General features: G+C 40.6%; 1 protein-coding gene across 7 annotated transcripts in view; it reads right to left on the bottom strand.

The window, feature by feature from the left end:
* Positions 1 to 19,558, bottom strand: part of DLG2 (discs large MAGUK scaffold protein 2) — a 1,152,012-nt gene that overhangs the window by 662,120 nt on the left and 470,334 nt on the right. For 6 of the 7 annotated variants that reach the window (XM_023762195.1, XM_023762199.1, XM_023762198.1 and 3 more), the window contains one exon: positions 15,332 to 15,385. The exons of the other annotated variant lie outside the window; for it this stretch is intronic. In XM_023762195.1, coding sequence (XP_023617963.1) covers positions 15,332 to 15,385 — 54 coding nt within the window. The remainder of the gene's footprint in view (positions 1 to 15,331; positions 15,386 to 19,558) is intronic. 7 annotated transcript variants of the gene reach the window in all.

Below are 19,558 nucleotides of genomic sequence, written 5' to 3'. Positions count from 1 at the left end.
GGCTCGCGAGCCACATGTGGCTCTTTGGCCCCTTGAGTGTGGCTCTTCCATAAAATACCAGCTCTTCCACAAAATACTGACTTCTGCGCATGGGCCACGAAGTTTCAATCGCACTGTACGTGCGTGCCCGCACGTGGTATTTTGTTGAAGAGCCACACTCCAGGGGCCAAAGAGCCGCATGTGGCTCAGGAGCCACGGTTTGCAGACCACAGGTAGGGGAAATGGACCATTGAAAGCCACCTGGTAGAGGCTCCCAGCAGGAATGCCTGTGAGACAATGCGTTTGTCTTTGATCCTTTTGTTATTGACATAGGAGACTGAATCACTTGGATCTTTTGAAAACCAAATCCTCAAGATTTTGTTGTTGATGCTCAAAATTTGAATTATTTTAAAAAATGGATATCTTCTACAAACCATCAGAGATCAGAGGTAATTGATGACACTATTCCAGATTCTATATTTAGTGCTTCATATTCATTATTGCATTTAAAAAATGGACCCACAAGGTAGGTGATTTTCTCCCATTTCATAGGAGAAAAAACTGAGGTGCAAATATTTCAAGCAATTTGTCCAGGTGAACCAAGAAGAATATAAATGTTTGCCTGCCAGGCAACACAACCAAATTAATTTCCACTGCCAATATCACAGCCTTCTCAAAAAGGAAGACAATTAGCCCCTCCGAGAAAGACAATTTTGTTTTGTTTTTAAAGAGCCTGAATCCTAGGGAAGAACTAAAAGAGGATGAACAGCAATGAAAAAAGGCCTTGAATGAGTTCAAATACTGATGTGTGGGGACGAATGGAATAGTAAAAAAAGAAACAAGGTATCTATCCAATTTCCCAGAGAATATGTAACTATACTCTTCCCCAAGAATTGGGTCCTAAAAAAATATCAGTGTAGAAAAGTTAATTTAAAAACTCAAAGAAATTTAACAAGAGATTATGAAATACTCTATCACATAAAATTCCTGAGGCCCTAGGAAAATGATATTTTAGTATTTCTGCACTTTATTTTTAAGTTCAAAGTAGGATTGTTAGCTTCTTTCCAACTGTAATGCTCTTAAAACTAAGGGAAGGCAATGTAAAGGTTTTAAGTCATTTCTTTTTATTACTCTGCACTCATTTCCTTTACTGATTTTGCTTTTTACTCAACTATAACTTTTCTTTTCTCTTTTTTCTATTTAATCTCATCCAGCTAACCATGGTCTTCTCCATCATACATGACTGCTTACATTTTCTTTTATAAATACTAGTATATGTGAGAAAGAAAAAGCACTTTAAAAGCACCATACTTTTAAAACAGTGGTTATGTATGAGCAAGTTACATTTTGCAAATTAAGCCAATAAATTTGGCACCCCACCCTTGGGTAGAAGCATGCGCCTCAATTCATGTGGCCATGTGGATCAAACTAAAACACAGACATTTTACCTGATAAATTACCTTTTCACATAAAAACTTACTCTTCAGCAAAACAGCTTAATTTGACTAATATAACTGAATATAACAAGAACACATTGAAATCCTTCTATGTGCATGGATCTGAGATAAATGGTCCATAGAATTTAAAGATAAGCTAAACACAGCTTTTTAATATATATATACTAGAGGCCCGGTGCACAAAAATTTGTGCACTCGGGAGGGGAGGGGGGGTCACCCAGCCCGGCCTGTGCCCTCTCGCAGTCTGGGACCCCTCGGGAGATAATGACCTGCTGGCTTAGGCCTGCTCCCGGGTGGCAGAGGGCAGGCCCAATCCCTAGGTGCAGCCCCTGGTGGGGCTCAGGGCAGGGCTGATTGGGGAGTTGGGGCGCCACCCTGTCATGCACAGAGCAGGGCGGATTGGGAGGTTGTGATGCCACCCTCAGTCACGCTCAGGGTAGGGCCGATTGGGGGGTTGGGGCACCGCCCCCTGTCACACTCAAGGCAGGGTCGATGGGGAGGTTGCGGTGCCACCCCATCACGCACAGAGCAGGGCCCATCAGGGGGGTTGGGGCTCCGTACCCTGTCACGCACAGAGCAGGGCCCATCAGGGGGTTGAGGAGCTCCCCTCTGTCACTCACAGAGTAGGGCTGATAGGGGAGTTAGGGCACCGCCCCCTGTCACACACACAGCAGGGCGGATCAGGGGGTTGGGGCACTGCCCTCTATCACCCACAGAGCAGGGCCAATCAGGGGGTTGGGGCGCCACCACTGTCACACTCAGGGCAGGACCAATGGGGAGGTTATGGCTCTACCCTGTCACACAGAGAGCAGGGCCTGTGGGGGGGAGGGGGGGGTTGGGGCACTGCACCCTGTCACACACAGAGCTGCAGGGTGATCAGGGGGTTTGGGCACTGCCCCCTGTCACGCTGATCCAGTGCCAGGAGGCCTCGCGGCTCCACTGATCCTGGTGCTGGGAGGCATATTACCCTTTTACTATATAGGATAGAGGCCTGGGGGCCGGCTGGTTTGCCCTGAAGGGTGTCCTGGATCAGGGTGGGGGTCCCCACTGGGGTGCTTGGCCAGCCTGGATGAGGGGATGATGGCTGTTTGCAGCTGGTCACATACCCTTCAGGGTGGGGGTCCCCACAGGGGTGCCTGGCCAGTCTGGGTGAGGGGCTGAGGGCTGCTTTCAGGCTGGTGGTTGTTGACTGAAGCTCCCAACCGCTCCTTTTTTTCTTTTTCTTTTTCTTTTTATTCTGGGCCAGCTTTAGCTCTGGCTCTAGCTATGAGGCTTCTGCTGCTGATTGCGTTCTATAATCAAAAAAATGTATAACTCCAGCTCTGAGATCCCGGCTGGCTGAAAGCTGGTTTCTGGGGTTTTGTTTAGCTTCTATATTTGTTACAATGTTTCTTAGAGTTGCAGCTCAGAGGCCGGCAAGTCAGGCGGGGAACGTTGGAGTCTGCAGTCACTGGAGCAAGCAAGCCTCATGTTCGCTTCCAGCTGCCTGGCTGCCGGCCGCCATCTTGGCTGACAGTTAATTTGCATAAGGATATGCTGATTAGCCAATGGGAAGGGTAGCGGTCGTACGCTAATTACCATGTTTCTCTTTTATTAGTGTAGATATATATATATATATATATATATATATTGATTTCAGAGAGGAAGGGAGAGGGACAGAGAGATAGAAACATCAATGATAAGAGAGAATCATTGATCAACTACCTCCTGCATGTCTCCTATTGGGGATCGAGCCCTCAACCCGGGCATGTGCTGTGACTGGGAATTGAACCATGACTTCCTGGTTCATAGGTCAATGCTCAACCACTGACCCACACTGGTCAGGCTAAACACAGCTGTTTTAGGCTAATATAGAATGATAAGAATTATTACCAAACAAGGAAGTATATAGTAAGTACTAATTTTGCACAGTAACAATGGTCATTTGTTGAACATTTATTTATAAGTCAAGCAGCATCTAAATATTATCTCTAATGCTTCCAGCCAGTTATCTCTATAGTTTTTTATCCAGTGTTTCTATCTGTAAAATGTTTGTGAGCATGCATTCCCCATAAGTGCTAATCTATATTATACTCACACCACTATAATAATATATTATGCTTTTATGGAATAAATCCATATGTTGAAATTAGAAATTATGGGAACATTTAAAGACAAAGCTTCTGATCATCTTTAGCATCTTCTGGGGGAAAGTTTCCACACTGAAAAACACTACTATGCATGCCGCATGGCAGAGACCACTGATTGTCTTGTGATATTCATTATCCTTTCCTTCCATAGTAATGGAATCCCAAATTTTTATTTGGGCCCAGGGTAGTCCAGAAGAAAGATGACATGTACATCTCCTATTGCAGGTAGGTGCGGCTTTGTGCCTAGGTTCGAACCCTTGGGATATAAGGGAAAATCCTATTTTAAAAGGAGGAACAGTGCTCATCTCTATGTCTTTCTTCTAACCTACTCCTTGGCATGTCAACGTGGTGCTGTGTGCAGAAAGGCAACATCTAAAAGGGGAAGAACAAGAAGATAAACTTCTTGGGTCCTTTTATGACTTTGTGAGGAGGTAGAAGACTTGGAGGTGGGTAAGGGTTGGGAGAAGGAGGGTGAAGGGAGAAAAGTAGGAGACATATATAATACTATCAACAATAAAAAATATATATATTAAAATAAAATACTTTGTGGAGCCGAGCTGACTTTCCATTTCTGTATAAAACATATGGACTGTTACATGTGACAGAAATACATTTTAATCTTACAAAGGCACTGCTATTTTGGTCTCTGTTATATGTAATTGAACCTATAGACTAATTAATACATGATGGAAGACAGTTATTACTTCCTCTACTTACAGATGAGGAAAGAGGACCAGAGAAGTTAATTTTCCAAGGTACCTAGCTAGTAAGTGGTAGAGTCAAAAGAGCCTAAAGTCTACCCTCTAAAGCAGGCAACCCCCTGTGAGTTAAGTACTATGGAATCAAGGAGGAAGGAGGAATTATTTTGCCTAGAATGATTGATGAAGTATTCCTGATAGAAGTGGCAGTTTAATGAAATCTTTAAAAGATGGGTACAGAGAAAAAAGACAGTCTGGGCTAATGGAACAGAAAGAACAAAGGCAAAGAGATAAGAACGTATACAAAGAGCTTGAGAAAAGCTTGTAGTCCATAGTTGTTAAGTGATCACTATTTTTTCTTGGCTTTATTTATTCAACATATATTTAGGGTATCTATTACACAGCAGTCACACACACAAAATAGGATCCTAGTGGTGAAAAAAATGTCTATAAATTCCCAAATATATTAGAAGATGATACTACTGGCAATGCCCACAGGATAGAGTTCAAATCCCATATCAAGCAAATGAGGTCTTCACAATCAGACTCAACCCTTTGCGGGAAGCCACTGCTTTCCCAATACTGTCATGGAGTGCACCAAGGAACGCGGAAGGCCAATGGACCTTGGACTTAGCAGGACTGTGTTGAGATAGTGGTGGCTTGAAACAATTTCCTGACCTGATAGCCTCAAGTAAATGTTTACTGGACTTTAGTGAATCTTTACTGATCTTTCCTGACCTTTGAGACAGTCTGTCTGCTACCTGTTTGCCATGCTTTACTGAGGGCAAGATGTGTATCTAAAACTGAATAAAAAGCAGACCGGCCAGAGTTTTGGTGTGTGCTCTTCACGAAAGAGACATCCCTGGCCCCCAATGCCTTCTAAATTCATATTTCTTGTATAGCATTTTCATTTGTGCGTCAGCCCCTTCTTCAGATCCTGAATCCTAGCCATAAAAGGTTGCGGCAACCCTTCCTCTCCATGCTACCACTCCATGTTTTAGCCACACATATCTCAGGACATGAGTTTCCAGGCCTCTGGCCTGTGCACATAGACTTCCCTCTTCCTGGAATGCCTTTTCCCTGTTCTGCCTGGAAACACCTTACTTATTCTTTAAGAGCTACCTAAAATTCTACTTTTCCCTGACTCCTCAAATGGGATGGTTCTTTATAGCATATTACCTTACTGCAGTTTCTTCACATCTTTATTCATCCATCCCTTCATTCATTTAGCCAGCCAGGCCAGCAAAAATGTGCTGGGTTATAGAAGTAACAAGGGTGGATAACACAGAGCAATTTTTTTTTCTGTGCTTATAAAATTTATACTCTAGGAAGAAATATCAGCCATGAAAGAAGTAATGCCGTCTGGATGTGTGGCTCAGTAGTTGAGCATGGTTCAATTCCTGGTCAGAGCACATGCCCAGGTTGTGTGCTTAGTCCCCAGGAGGGAGCTTGCAGGAGGCAGCCGATCAATGATTCTCTCTCATCACTGATGTTTCTATCTCTCTCCCTCTCTCTCTCCCTTCCTTTCTGGAAATCAGTAAAAATATATATATGAAATGTAGTGTGGTAACTTCTATGGAGGAGAAGAAGAGGCTGAAGTGGAAGCACACAACAGGAGCATCACGCCTAATCTCAGCTTCCCAGAAGGACCATTATTCAATCTGAACCTTTTGGGATGCATAGGAGTGAGCCAGGCAGAGACAGTCAATGGGTGTTTTAATAGCATGTACTACCACTATGCATTATCTAGTAGATGCCACTCCCGTGGTTGGCAAACCGTGGTTCGCGAGCCACATGCTGCTCTTTGGCCCCTTGAGTGTGGCTCTTCCACAAAATGCCACGTGCGGGCGCGCACATACAGTGCGATTGAAACTTCGTGGCCCATGCGCAGAAGTCAGTATTTTGTGGAAGAGCCACACTCAAGGGGCCAAAGAACCGCATGGTTTTGCCGACCACTGCACTAGACTATGAAAGGCAATGTTTTTAAAAGCATCCCACATGATTTAAATAACAATGATGACAACTACAACTCTAGAATTAAGTGCTGGCTCAGATTAATACTAAATGTGTTACCATTATACTTCAGTGAATCTGTATAGTTTTATTTTTGCCTTCCTGTGTGCAGGATTTCCTACCCTACCCTACACCCCCACTTCAGTCAAGCATCCCGAAGCCTCTTTAGGTTTCTACTAGCTTCTCTCAAACTTTAATGTGCATAGAAATCACTTGGTGAGCTGGTAAAAATATAGATTCCCTGGCCGCACCCTCAGATATTCTGATGCCATAGATTGGGGACAGAGCTGGAGATTCTGCAATTCTAATAATCTTCCTGGCAGGACTTGACTGCATTTTGAGTAGTGATGCTATAGCGCAACTCTACAAATATTCTTTTTTCAGAATTATTTGCCTTTGTTCTTAAACCTGCTCTGCCAGGCTGAGCACCTTGGAATAAGCAGCTACTTTACCGAGAATATATGTCATAGATGTGCCGTCAGAGGAACCATTGCCAGAAAGAAGGGCCTCTGTGGTGACTCTCATTTAACAATCACATTTTCCACCTGGATAACTGTTGTATTTTCCCCACTGCCTCCCACCTTAGGTCAATATAACAAGCCTATGCAGAGGAGCTTCCCAGAGGAGGGGGAGTTATGAGTAGAGCAGCCAGCTAAACGCTCTCTATAAGGGCACCGCAGGGGGAAAAGATTAAAGTAGGTTTGTGAATGGGTAAGTAGGTCAGGGCTTCTAATTTTTTAATTTTTTTTTCTTTAAAGATTCATTTCAGTATAAATAGGAGTTTTCTAATTTCACACACAAAAATTGATGAGAGAATCACTGAACTTGTAAGAAGCTTTCAATAATTGCTTGTATTTGCCTCCAAGTGTGTCATGTGTATGAGTCTTAAAAGTTGATAAGTTTTTAAGGCCATGAGAACAGGGACCATGTCTTTCACATGAGCATTCGCCACAATTCCTGAAGAGAGTGATGCCTATTTAGAAGATATGAAAATACTCAACTCTAAAACAAATGAAATGCAACCAACTCACAGAAGTTGGAAAGATAATTGTAATGCTTAATTAGGTAATTTATGAATTAAGTAATATATGCAAATATAGTAGTTTCTTGATAAACGTTAGCTCCCCCTTTCTACTTCTTTCCTATTATTTTACCTGGAACAGTTTTGTACAATAGAACTTTCTGAAAAGATGGACATATTCTATATTTGCTCTGTCAAATGTAGTACCCACCAGCCATGGTTGCTACTGAGCACTTACAATGCAGCTAGTACAACAGAGAAAGTTAATTTTAAGTTTATATTATTGTAATAACATTTAAATAAGGAAGGACCTAAGGTGGGAGGCTTGGAGAACAAAATCTAGAAGCTAGCAAGACAGAGTAGTTTGCCATAAAGTGTCAATTTGTTGAATTGAGTTGATCCTTTCTTCCCTACAGATATGCATTATGTTTAGGGTGAAAGAGTAAAAAGGGAAGCTCCAAGGGCAGGCCAAAAGGTCTGGCGAAAGAACAAAGACGATAGGATCAAACTGGACAAAAGTTTCTTTCATATTGACCAATGCTTCCCAAACTTTAATACACACACAAATTTTCTGTTAAAAACACAGTTTCTGATTTAGTAGGTCTTGAGTGGGACCTACATTCTATGCTCACAAACTCCCAGGTACTAACACTGCTGCTAGTCAATGGGTCACACTTCCAGAAGCAAAGATCTAGATGTAGGTAGGCCCATGGACCTACATAACTGCTGTTTGCCCTCTCTCAGAACTTGCTGTGGCTTCTGTATCCTTGGCTCAGCAGTTCAAAATTAAGTCAAAAGAATGTTTTTTGTTTTTTGGTTTTTTTATTAAAGGCACACCTCTCCCCTAATCTTATGATGAACAATTTATTAAGCACCTTCTATATACTAGGAAGAGCAATCCTAATAACCCAGCAAGTCAAATATTATTACCCCCATTTCATGAATAATAAAGCAGAGGTTTAGGTAGATAATTTGACTTAACCAAAACTCACCCAAGCACTTACTGGCAGAGGTGCTCCTGAATCCGGAGCCTAATCTCTCTCATTACACTCTCTTGTTACTCAAAGAGTGGTGTACAACTGAGCATAGGCCTCACCTGGAGATTATTAGAAATGCAGACTGGCAGGCCCCATCCCAGACCCACTGAATCAGACCTGCATTTCAAGATCTCCAAGTAACTCTTATACATATTAATATTTGAGAAGCGCCATTACATTCCATCGTTTGCCTTTTGGAGCAAAGTAACAAGTGGGGGCATAAGGAATCTGCTGACTGGGGCACTTGAGGAATGGATTTAGATTGGCTAGGCTTGACTTGGGAACAAATATTGATAGCTTTGCCTCTATTGCTAAATTCCTATTGCCTCATGGGCATAATTAAGACAAAATTAAGTTGTTCTCTGACAAGTCAGGGTTTTTCATTTCCGGATTATACTATATTTCAAACAGATAAAAGCATCAACAATATAGTTTTAACAGTGTTCATGGGAAAAACTACAATGAATAACAAACTTGTTTGCTGAAGGATAAATGTACTAAATTCAGCAAATTCTTCCAAAATATCTTGTCATTATTAATCACTGCCAGGACGGTTTCAAAGAAACAAACATAATTCTGTTTCCTCTCCCTTCATGAATCATTCTGGAAAGCTAGCCAATTAAAAGTCAACAGTAGCTTAAATCACAAGGGTCTGTTGTTGCACAAAGTCACTCAAAGAAATAATGCCTAACTGTTCACCCACCTCTACGGCCAAGTGCCTGGCCATCTCACTTGGGTAATACAGCAACCTCCTCCTCAGAGAACTCCTACCCTCAGCTTTCTGCTGCTGGAATCAATCAGAAATGCCATTTAAATCCTGCTGAACAACACCTTAGTCTCAAACCCATTCCTTGGCTCCTAAATGAAACTCAGGGCTTCTCTACATCCCTAAACCCATATCATCCTTTTTCATTTTCTCTCATCCCCCTCTCTTCTCACCAACCTTCGCTCACATTGTCAGTCTTTCCTTGGGACATTGTCATGTATTCCCTTTAGACCACTCTCTTGTCCTCTGCCCTAGAATCATAGCTGTGTCTGCATCCAATGACCTTTAACATTTAAAACCTGCTACCAAAAAAAATGTCTCTGATAATATTATAAATATACTAGAGGCCTGATGCATGAAGATTCGTGCAAGAATGGGCCTTCCTCCCCTGCTGCCGGCACCACCTTCACTCCAGCCCGGAGCTGCCTTTCCACCTTCCAATGCTGCCCAGAGGCCATCGACAATGCAAGCGTCCTGCTCCTGGCAGCTCGGCGCCTGCATATGCAAATTAACCTGCCATCTTTGTTGGGTTAATTTGCATACTCACTCCTGATTGGCTGGTGGGCGTCATAAAGGTATGGCCATTTTGCATCTTTCTCTTTTATTAGTGTAGATTATGATTGTTTTCAAATAACTTTTACATTAAAGATCTTCCTGGTAAATACAATGGGTGATATTACTAAGGATCCTGTCATTTTTTTACTTTAAATTGTATTTTTCAATTACAGTTCACATTCAATATCATTTGGTATTAGGTTCAGGTGTATAGTATAGTGGTTAGACAATCATATATTTTACACAGTTCCCCTTAATATTTTCAGTACCCACCTGGCACCACACATAGGTATTACAATATTATTGAGTATATTCTCTAGATTTACTTTACATCCCTGTGATTATTCTGTAACTACCAATTTGTATGTCTTAATCTCTTCACTTTTTTTCACCCATCCTCCCAACCCTCTCACCTCTGTTAATCGTCAGCCTGTTCTCTGTATCTATGAGTCTATTTTATTGATTTATTAATTTTATTCTATAGATTCCAAATATAAGTGAAATCCTATGGCATTTATATTTTTCTGACTGACTTCTCTCACTCAGCATAATACCTTCTAGGAAGGACCCTCTCATATTTTTTGTAACCTAATTCTTCCTTCTTACCTCTCTTCTCTTCTCCTCTCCTCTCTTCCTCTCTCTTCCTCACTTCCTTAGGAGGTTTTCCAAACCACAGTCCTGGAATTTCTCAACCAAATACTCTTGTCTCCATTATTATTTCTACTTCTGGAAATAATGTTTCAGACAACAGTGTCTCACAGGAAAGGAAAGTCATTGTACTGCCAGTACTTGCTAGATGTTTCTTTTATTTCTCATTTCTTTTAGACATCCTTAATAAATTAGACACCCTTTCCCCATATTAGTTGATCCAGGACTTTGAAACTTTCATTGTTTATTATAATTGACCTACTAATATTTTTGAAGTGTAAGATTCCTTCTATTGTACCTGATTTTTTTTTCTAAAAAAGGAACATGTATAGATCCGTGACCCTTTTATTTGAGGATTTGGTATGGCAAACCAGTTTCTTGTTTAGCAAAATTCCTTCCTTCACTTTGAGCTTGGCGATATGACTGGCTTTGGCCAGTGGGGTGTTAGTGGATGTGATATGAGCAGAGGCTCTAACTATGTTTATTAGTATGTCCTGGGCTTGCCCTCTTGTGCTTCAGCCATGATAATGAAAAGAACACACTGTGAGAAGTGCTGTCCCACCTTCTAGGCCCGTACTGGAATATGTGAAGCAGGGACGCCCCAGCCAACCTGGTAATCTACAGCCTCAAACAGCTGACCAGGCCAACCAGCAAGCACTTATGGGAGAAATACATGCTTATTGTTATATATCAGTGATTTTGTGGTTGTTGGTTGCACACCAAAAATAGACTGTTACATGGAATAACAGTAAATGGTAGACCAAGTTCTACCACTTACTAGTAGAGCTCAGATATCTGTATTTGAAAATGAAAGGTTTGCATTCCTTGAACCCCCAAGTTATTTAACAAGATTTAAACCTCATGATCCGTGAGTTTTCCACACTTTCCACAGCATATTTCCCAGAACACAGATCAAAATAGAACCATTATGAAATGAAAGCAGAAAGAATGGGATTTGCTTGTGTTCAATATAGAACTCTGAAGGGTCTGCTGAAGGGAAGAGGTGTGCCCGAGAGGCTTCCGTGCCAGTTGGTTGCAAAATACCAGACGGTAACATGCTACTTCCCACTAAGTCAGCCTTCAGGGATCCAGATGTAAAGATCAGACGCAGGCTTTACTCGCCCTCTCTAAGAACAGAGCATGTTTACTACCTTGCATAAGACAATATTCAATGCATCATGGAGAAGAATAAAAAGATGGAGTAAAAAATGGCAACTAGAGTGTTGAAATGGAAATGTTCTTGTTTCGCCTTGTTTTCTCTTGAGCATTTGTGTCCTGGGCTTCAGCATCAAAATGAAAATGACATACTCTGGTAGCACTGTCCCACCCATAAAGGCCCATAATGAAAACATCTGCATAAAGGGGATTCCTGCTTTGCATGAGAGGCTGACTGTGGCACATCTAAGGACCTACCCAACCCTAAAATATCAGGACATCATACAAGAATGAGTTTATTTGAAGCAGTCACGTGTAAGAACCCAAGTAACCTTTGTTCATGGCAGATACTTTAAAAGCTCTAATGTCCCTTAACTTAACTCCCCCCTAAAAAAAGCAGAAATCTCTTTAAGTATCTATTGTACCCTTTTTACACATTTAGAAATTGCCTTTGACCACAGATTTCCTCTAGTTATTCAGTTGCTGCTTGCATGTATGCCAAGGAATCATTTCCATAAGGATGATATATTTCTAAAATCAAATTTGCTGACTGGCAAAATTAATACATTTACTTGTAATAAAATTACTTTTGAAGAGGACACTAATATAGAATTAAAATTTTGTCATTTAGGTAATATTTTTAAAGAAGGAAGCGTTCTTATGCAACATGACTGAAATGCTCTGGGGAGCTCTAAAATCATTTTTTCATTAAATAGAGCTGAAATTATGTGCACAACTAGAACATGAGAAATAAAAGAGGAAAACAAAGTATAGAACACTGGGGAATGAGAAAATGGACTGTAAAAGGCACAGTGTTCAAGGTTACCCAGTGAGTCAGGAAAAAGGGGGAGGGTTGGGCTGATGCTAAGATCCAAAGCATATTCGCATTAATGTCCTTGTATTAAATCTGCCTTTTTTTAGTAGATAATGTGTTCATTCTCTTATATGGGGGAAGATATACATATTTACCATTCTCTTAGGGTCTAGCATATGTTACTTCGCAAGTGTTTATCAAGTAAAATGATAAATAAATAAATCCCTAGTAAGCCAAAGTTAAAGCATCATTTTACATATCTAATCTCATTATTCTCACAACCAATCACCTCTTAAATAGGTATTATATAACTCCTGGTTAATAGATTAATTTAGGTGATGTTTTCACCATATGAAGCTGCTTAGCAAAACTTTGTAAAGAGTCTAACTCTTAAGAAGGCTCACAGAGGGCGCTATTAAATATAAATACAAAACAGGTGAAGATAGAACAAAAAAGCCCTTTGAAGAACTCAAAGTCAGATACAAAGTTGATATTTAGGAGAATGGGAGCAGTTTGATTATTTTATTTATTTTTTTAAATATATTTTATTGATTTTTTACAGAGAGGAAGGGAGAGAGATAGAGAGTTAGAAACATCGATGAGAGAGAAACATCGATCAGCTGCCTCCTGCACACCTCCTACTGGGGATGTGCCCGCAACCAAGGTACATGCCCTTGACCGGAATCGAACCTGGGACCTTTCAGTCTGCAGGCCAACACTCTATCCATTGAGCCAAACCGGTTAGGGCTGATTATTTTATTTTATGTGGACCATCTTACTAGCTAATTAGTCGGGACATAAATTGGGCATGTCTGTACAAAATCCTTAGTTTCTATTGATAAATTATTTGTGCATGAGGGCATCTGACAGTTAAGCCACAAAAACTTTAATAGAAGGCTTTGACATCATATAGATCTACCACAAGAAAGCAGTCTTACTTAGAAAATTAAGTTTCTGTGCTCCGTGTCTACTTCTTCAAAGCACTGCTCATTTGCTTTGCCAATGGATACAGTAAAGAGATTTACTGTAATAAAGACATTGGATTTCTTAATATAAACATGGGTCTCTGCCGCAAGGGTACTGCTGCCTCTGTGACAAGTGGTCTTCCACCCAAAGTCACATGTAGCAAAGGCGTAAGAAAGCAACATGTGTTCCCAAGTTGAGAAACAGAAAACAAGGGAGGGAAGGAGGAAAGGAGCATTACCAGCATCAGGTAAGATCTCAGACTCTACAACTAGGCTCTCTAGGTTCATTCTTGGCCCTTCCTCTTACTGTGCAACCTTGAGAGGGTGACTTAGCTTCTTTAGGACTCAGTTTCCTCATCTACAAAATGGAGAAATTAGTAGTACCTATTGCGTAGGGTTATTACGAGGATTACCTATTGCGTAGGGTTATTACGAGGATTAAGTGAGTTAATATTTGTTCATCCTTAAAACAGTGTCGGGTATACAGTAATCCCAATATAAATGTTTAATAAGTACAAGAAGGTAGAAAGAGTGAGAGAGAGACTACTGGACACTCTGTGTCCTTAATACATTGCTTTGCTTCCTTCCAATGGAGTCCTTTACTTTTCACCTCTAGGGCCACTTGATTTTTACCAGTAAACTTAACCCCATTTCCGGTCTGACCCCAAACAACTCTCATTCAGAGAGATTTAAGAAGCTCTAACTCAGTAGTTCAGGTGACTCAGCATTAAACCAAGTTTGCTGTTATTCTTGTCCTGACCCTGTGTCCCAGTTTTAGTCCCTTGTTCCTGTAATCAAGTCCCCGCCTTGTACTCCAGTTCTAGCATGCTTCTCCCCTGTGGCCGAGTCCCGGCTAGCAGGACCGGCCCAGGTCCTCCCGTTCCTTCCCGGCAGACATCTCTCAAAGGGCAGCCTCTGCACTAGACACCACACTGTGGCACACACGGTTGTTTGAACCTTTGAAAATCAGTTACCTGTACTTAAAATTGCAGACTTTTACACAAAGTTTAAAGTTCTGACTTCTATTGAAACATTGGGTGGTCTGGCAACACTTGGCCCCCTTGGTACCAACCCACTGGAGCTGAGTGGTAGCTGCTCCCTTTGGAAGGCCATGTGCCCTCTTATTCCCATTGTACCATTAGTTTGGATGTGGATCTAGATCTGTTTGTTTGGCCCTTGCAAGCATTTGAGGTTGAGGTCTAAGACTGAGAGTAGCTGGTGCTTACCAAGCACGTACTTTGTGCCAAGTATTCTTCTAAGTGTTTCACATGCTGTTCTCATTTAACCAAAGTTCATAAACCTGTTTGTCCTTCTACCCACTATCCTTGCAGCCAACCCTCTGTCTGCATGGATCTGTATCTGTTCTATCATTCCAAATCACCATTCTCTACCCACCAGGTAAGGGCCACTTGCAAAGCTTTGTTGAGCCTCCGTGATGTCAACCACTCACACATAATGTGGCCTGTTGCCTCTCCAATCTCCCCTGCCCAACTGGACCCCATCGTCAAGAACTTTGGTCATCAGAGTGGTTATATTGCAGTTACAAAATCTCAAGCTTTATTGATATGAGTGATCCTATTATCTCATGCCAGGCTTTTATAAAACCATACAATTTATTATATATAGACAGTCTTCACTCTCACAAGACTTTTGTTCCAGTTCTTGTTAGAAGCCCAGCAAAAACCCACCAAATATTTATTGACACTTACTTATGTTCTAGGCTCTGTAACAGAAACTGATTTGAATATTTACTAAGAGATCCAAAGAAGTTTGCTCATCTCTTCTACTAGCACAAACAATTCAATCTCTTTTCAGTGAACCACCTAGGAAACTAACATTATTTGAACACAATGGGCAATAATTTTTCTCATGACAGGCCCTGTGCTTTAGAAAACAATGGATAAAATAGAAAAAAATTTGCATGACTAAACCGAGATTTAGCAAATGACAAAGAAAACTCACAAAACTCATTCCACACACCATTCCATAAAATTATCTGGACTGAGTAAAACTGAATATGTATTAAAATTGAAACATAGCTGATTAAGTTCTACAATAGTTTTTAAAGAAACCCTTAATAAAAATGTTACTTACATAGGGAATCGTGTCCAACGTATCAGTGTTGACAATTATAGGAGCAGGGCTGGCCTGAAAAACAGAAGTAGAAAATATTGTAAGTAGTCTATTCAAAGAATCTGTTAACTTTTTAAACAAATAGCTTAACAGTATTTCTTGAGGACCCTTATAGGCACTGTGTCAAGTGTTAGGAGAAAAAAATGAAATGGCTCAAAGTTCCCAACAACCTCTAAATATTTGTTTGCCACACTTACAACATAATGAAATGAAGTAAGCATTCATAGAACTTGTACTCATTTACTCTTAAATTTTATCCAGCAGTTTAGAAGATGAGGATTGGTGATGCTTAAGAGGCAAAGATTTCTAAAACATTGGGTGAGAGCTAAAGTTGGTAACATTTCTTTTTAAAGTGGCTGTGCTAAGTAAATTTAATTTTCCACTCTAAGAAGCAAAATTAAACTTAAACCAATATTTACAACTCTTCCCCTTAAACTGCCTTTTGAGAGTATGTTGTATTCAATGCAAAATAGAAGGGTTCACTTAGTGATATATATGTTTACCTATTATGCATGCTGTCATCATTTATTTATTTTTTGTTATTTATACATTTCTGATCATATATCTTAAAAATCTTTGGATAGAAAATGAACACTTAGTCAAAGTGGCAGAAAATCATATTGAATATGCTGAACTATTTTTTAAATTGTACAAACTACAGTCATTTGCCGTAAAGTTGAGTAGGAATCTGTGTAAAATATGATATAGGAGAGCTATAAGCCAAGTCATTAAAAAATAAGAGAGTGCAATCTGTATTTGCATCAACCAATCTGACTTCATGAATATTGAGTAGACCTATCTTTATTTTCTAGTTTTTAGAATTTCCACAGCAACTTTCCCTTCATCCCTGAAGGAACTTTAATCTTCTTACCAAACTGCAGATTTCATTTAGATAGAGGAAATACTCTCATCATGATTAATCGAGAGCTGTTCTTTACGACACAGTGGTTTTGGCAAGTATTCAACTTTTAGGGCATTTCATTAGATGTGCCCTCTGGAGTTAACAGAGTTAACAGGTTTTTAATGTCAATTTGTGCCTATGGGATCCTAACCGAATGATAAGACAAGTAGCAATCCAGCAGATTTTACAAAATAAAATACCGTGTTTTAACTAAAAACACTGGACATTGAGAACATGCCCCTGGTCTACATATCTACATAGTGGGTCAACTAGACGTTCCTGGTTTGTAAAACTCCTACTAGCAAGTACCTGTGGGTAAATAGGGGCTTTGGAGAAAGATAGTTTCCAGGGGACTCCACATAAAAACAGTGCTTGTGAAGAGGCATGTGGTGTGAGAGAAGAATGAGAGGTTTAGAATTAGAAGACCTGGGTTCAAATTTGTTTTATCAACTTCCCAATACTTGAGGACTCTGCCACTTCCTTGTAGTGTGAACTGGGGGCAAGTCCCTTAACCCCTTTTGCCTCATTTTTCTTCTCTGTGGAATGGAAATAGAAATAATCACTTTCTGAAAAGGTTGTTTGAGGACTAAATGAGGTGATATATTTGAATGTGTTTGTAAACTTAAATGTCAGAATCAATGTTAAATATTATTATTAAAAGTGTCCCTAAAGATGGACTACTGTGAGGATATATCACTATGTAGTTTGTGAACTGTTTATACACCAGAGAGAAATCTCAATGCTGTGTTAGTGGCTATAACTACACTGAAGAGAATGGATTAGATCATGTGAACTACCATTTATTAAATACACTAGAGGCCTGGTGCACAAATTTGTGCACGGGCGGGGTCCCTCGGTCTGGCCGGTGATCAGGGCCAATCGGGGCCATCTCGCCCAGTACTAATCAGGGCTGATGGGGGCCGGCTGGCTGGGGAGGGACCGTGGGAGGTTGGCCGGCCGATGGGAGGGCTCCAGGGCGTGTCCAGCCCTCTTGCCCAGTCCCAATTGGCCGGACCCCAGCGGCAAGCTAACCTACTGCCCCCTGATGGTCAGTGCGCATCATAGCAACTGGTCAAGCAGTTGACCAAATGGTAGACTGTTCAGTCAGACACTTAGCATATTATGCTTTTATTATATAGGCTATTACTTACCACTATGCATATAAGGATATACATATATATTATTATTTAATTTCCACAAAAACATATTGATGAGGCATTATTATCACTATGTCTATGCTATAGATGAAAAAAATGAGGCTCAGGGAAAATGAAAGCTGATATTTAACACTGACTTTGTAACTTCAAATCCATTCTTTTCTTACTAAGCTGCTCCTTGATCCTAGCATCTAATCTTGCATTGATTGGAGATCTCCAGCACCACACAAGATCGAGGCAAAGCAAAGGCCACCATGAAGGCAAGTGATGCCTCAGGGTCTTACATATTGGATGTTGAAAGCAATCTGGTGATGCCTTAATGGCTTTTACTGTTGTTACTATTGTTTGTTTTTACTTTTGAGGACATCTCTCTTATGGTTTCTAATTGGTTCCCTGGACTCCGGAAAGTGATGATGCCTTGTCTCCTTTACTTTCCTGAAAACTTTCCGAGTATCACACCTAATATTGTATTTTACCTTATTATCTAGTATAGTATTGTTACTGAAGTTAGTGAGATATTAATGAAAGAAAGGAACCTGTTTGCTTCACCAGGAAGATACAGCTTCATACCCCAAGGAATCACAGCATTGTCCCTCCTGGGGGATTAAACCTCTTCTCCCCCCTTCAGGTACCAGATTGTGTATGTGGGGTACAGGGAAGAGGGGGAGATAAGGACATGTACAATAAAGTCAAAATGGGGCAGGGGGTGGTACCTGCCATAGAGACCTGTCAGTCTAACCTGAGAAAAAGGTAATTGACTAGTGGGTAGACCCTAATGCAAACCCGGGAAAATTTAGGAAGCTGATTGATTATTTTGAAAAAGCTTCTGGTTCTTGCCAGGCCTGAGAAAACATAATTTCAGGTGAACAAAGAATCAATCTCTCTCTCTCTCCCCCCCCCTCTTCTCTCCCGCCTCTCTATCCCTCTCTCCCCCTCTCTCTCTCACCTGCACTCATGCTGTGCATTCATGCATTCTATGCATTCTCTTTAGTCATGTGGCCTTAGTCAAGTGGCCACTGGCCAGTGGGTCCCAACAGGCAAGCTCCAGCATGGGTACAGCAGCAAAGCAACAGACTACAGCTGGGAACACAAGCTAAGCTCGTCAAATGCTAGACTGGAGTAAGCTTTAATATGGCACAGGATCTCTGGACATTGACTATATATCTGGCCCTAATTTTCCATGGTGAATTGGACAGCAATGGGACACTGGAGAACCTCCATAATTTTGCTTCCTGAATAAACCTTGCTACCAGATCTTATCCCCTTTTGTGGGTTCCTAGGAATGCTTTTCCTCGTGACACCGCAAGAACCCCATATCCACCAGCAATAGTATGATCAGTAAATATGTACATACTGACTTGATTTGGGGTTTCAACCCATCTTATTTTTGTTTTTCTTCTTATATATTGTATTAATATGGTCTGGGAATACATTTATACACAAGCCCATTTCCCATACAGTGCCATTCATCACTTTTGTATGTCTATGCTTCTATTTTCCACTTCCTGTGTAAATTTGGTATTTCCAATCAGACTCTATATTTAGAAAATAACAAAGACAGTATATTTCCCTATAAATCTTCACAGTACCTGGGTACACAGAAGGAACTCAGTAAATACTTAGGAATTATTGACTAAATGTATCTATAAAGTTTAGATGAGGGTATAAATGAATACAATACCACTTTGTAAGTTTTGGAGAACATTTCTAAGAAAACCCAAAAATCTCTAGTTACCATCAATATGACTATGACTACTTTTCTGATATTGACTATCTTACTTCATTAACCAGTCACTATATATTCAGCTTTCCTAAAATAATAATTATTGCATAACTCAGGATATGGACACTGTGAAACTTGAAGCACAATCCATGTTATGTAGAAAGTTCTTTGCTTCTCAGTGATAACAAATTCCAGAAGCCATAATTAAGACTACATCTATGAAAGTCACTAAAAGTGCATGAACATACACTTTCATGTGTGAATTGTGTGAACACAAACATACATCACTGACATGTGACATTGGCAGCTCTCTGGTGTGAGTGGCAAGGAGATGCCATGGTGGGCTATTATGAATAACACACTATCCCACTGTGCAGCTAAACCAGGCTCTCTGAAGATCCCCCATT

This window comes from Myotis lucifugus, unplaced genomic scaffold, assembly GCF_000147115.1.
Source record: "Myotis lucifugus unplaced genomic scaffold, Myoluc2.0 scaffold_236, whole genome shotgun sequence".
NCBI lineage: Eukaryota > Metazoa > Chordata > Mammalia > Chiroptera > Vespertilionidae > Myotis > Myotis lucifugus.
This window is presented reverse-complemented; position numbering and strand designations above follow the sequence as displayed.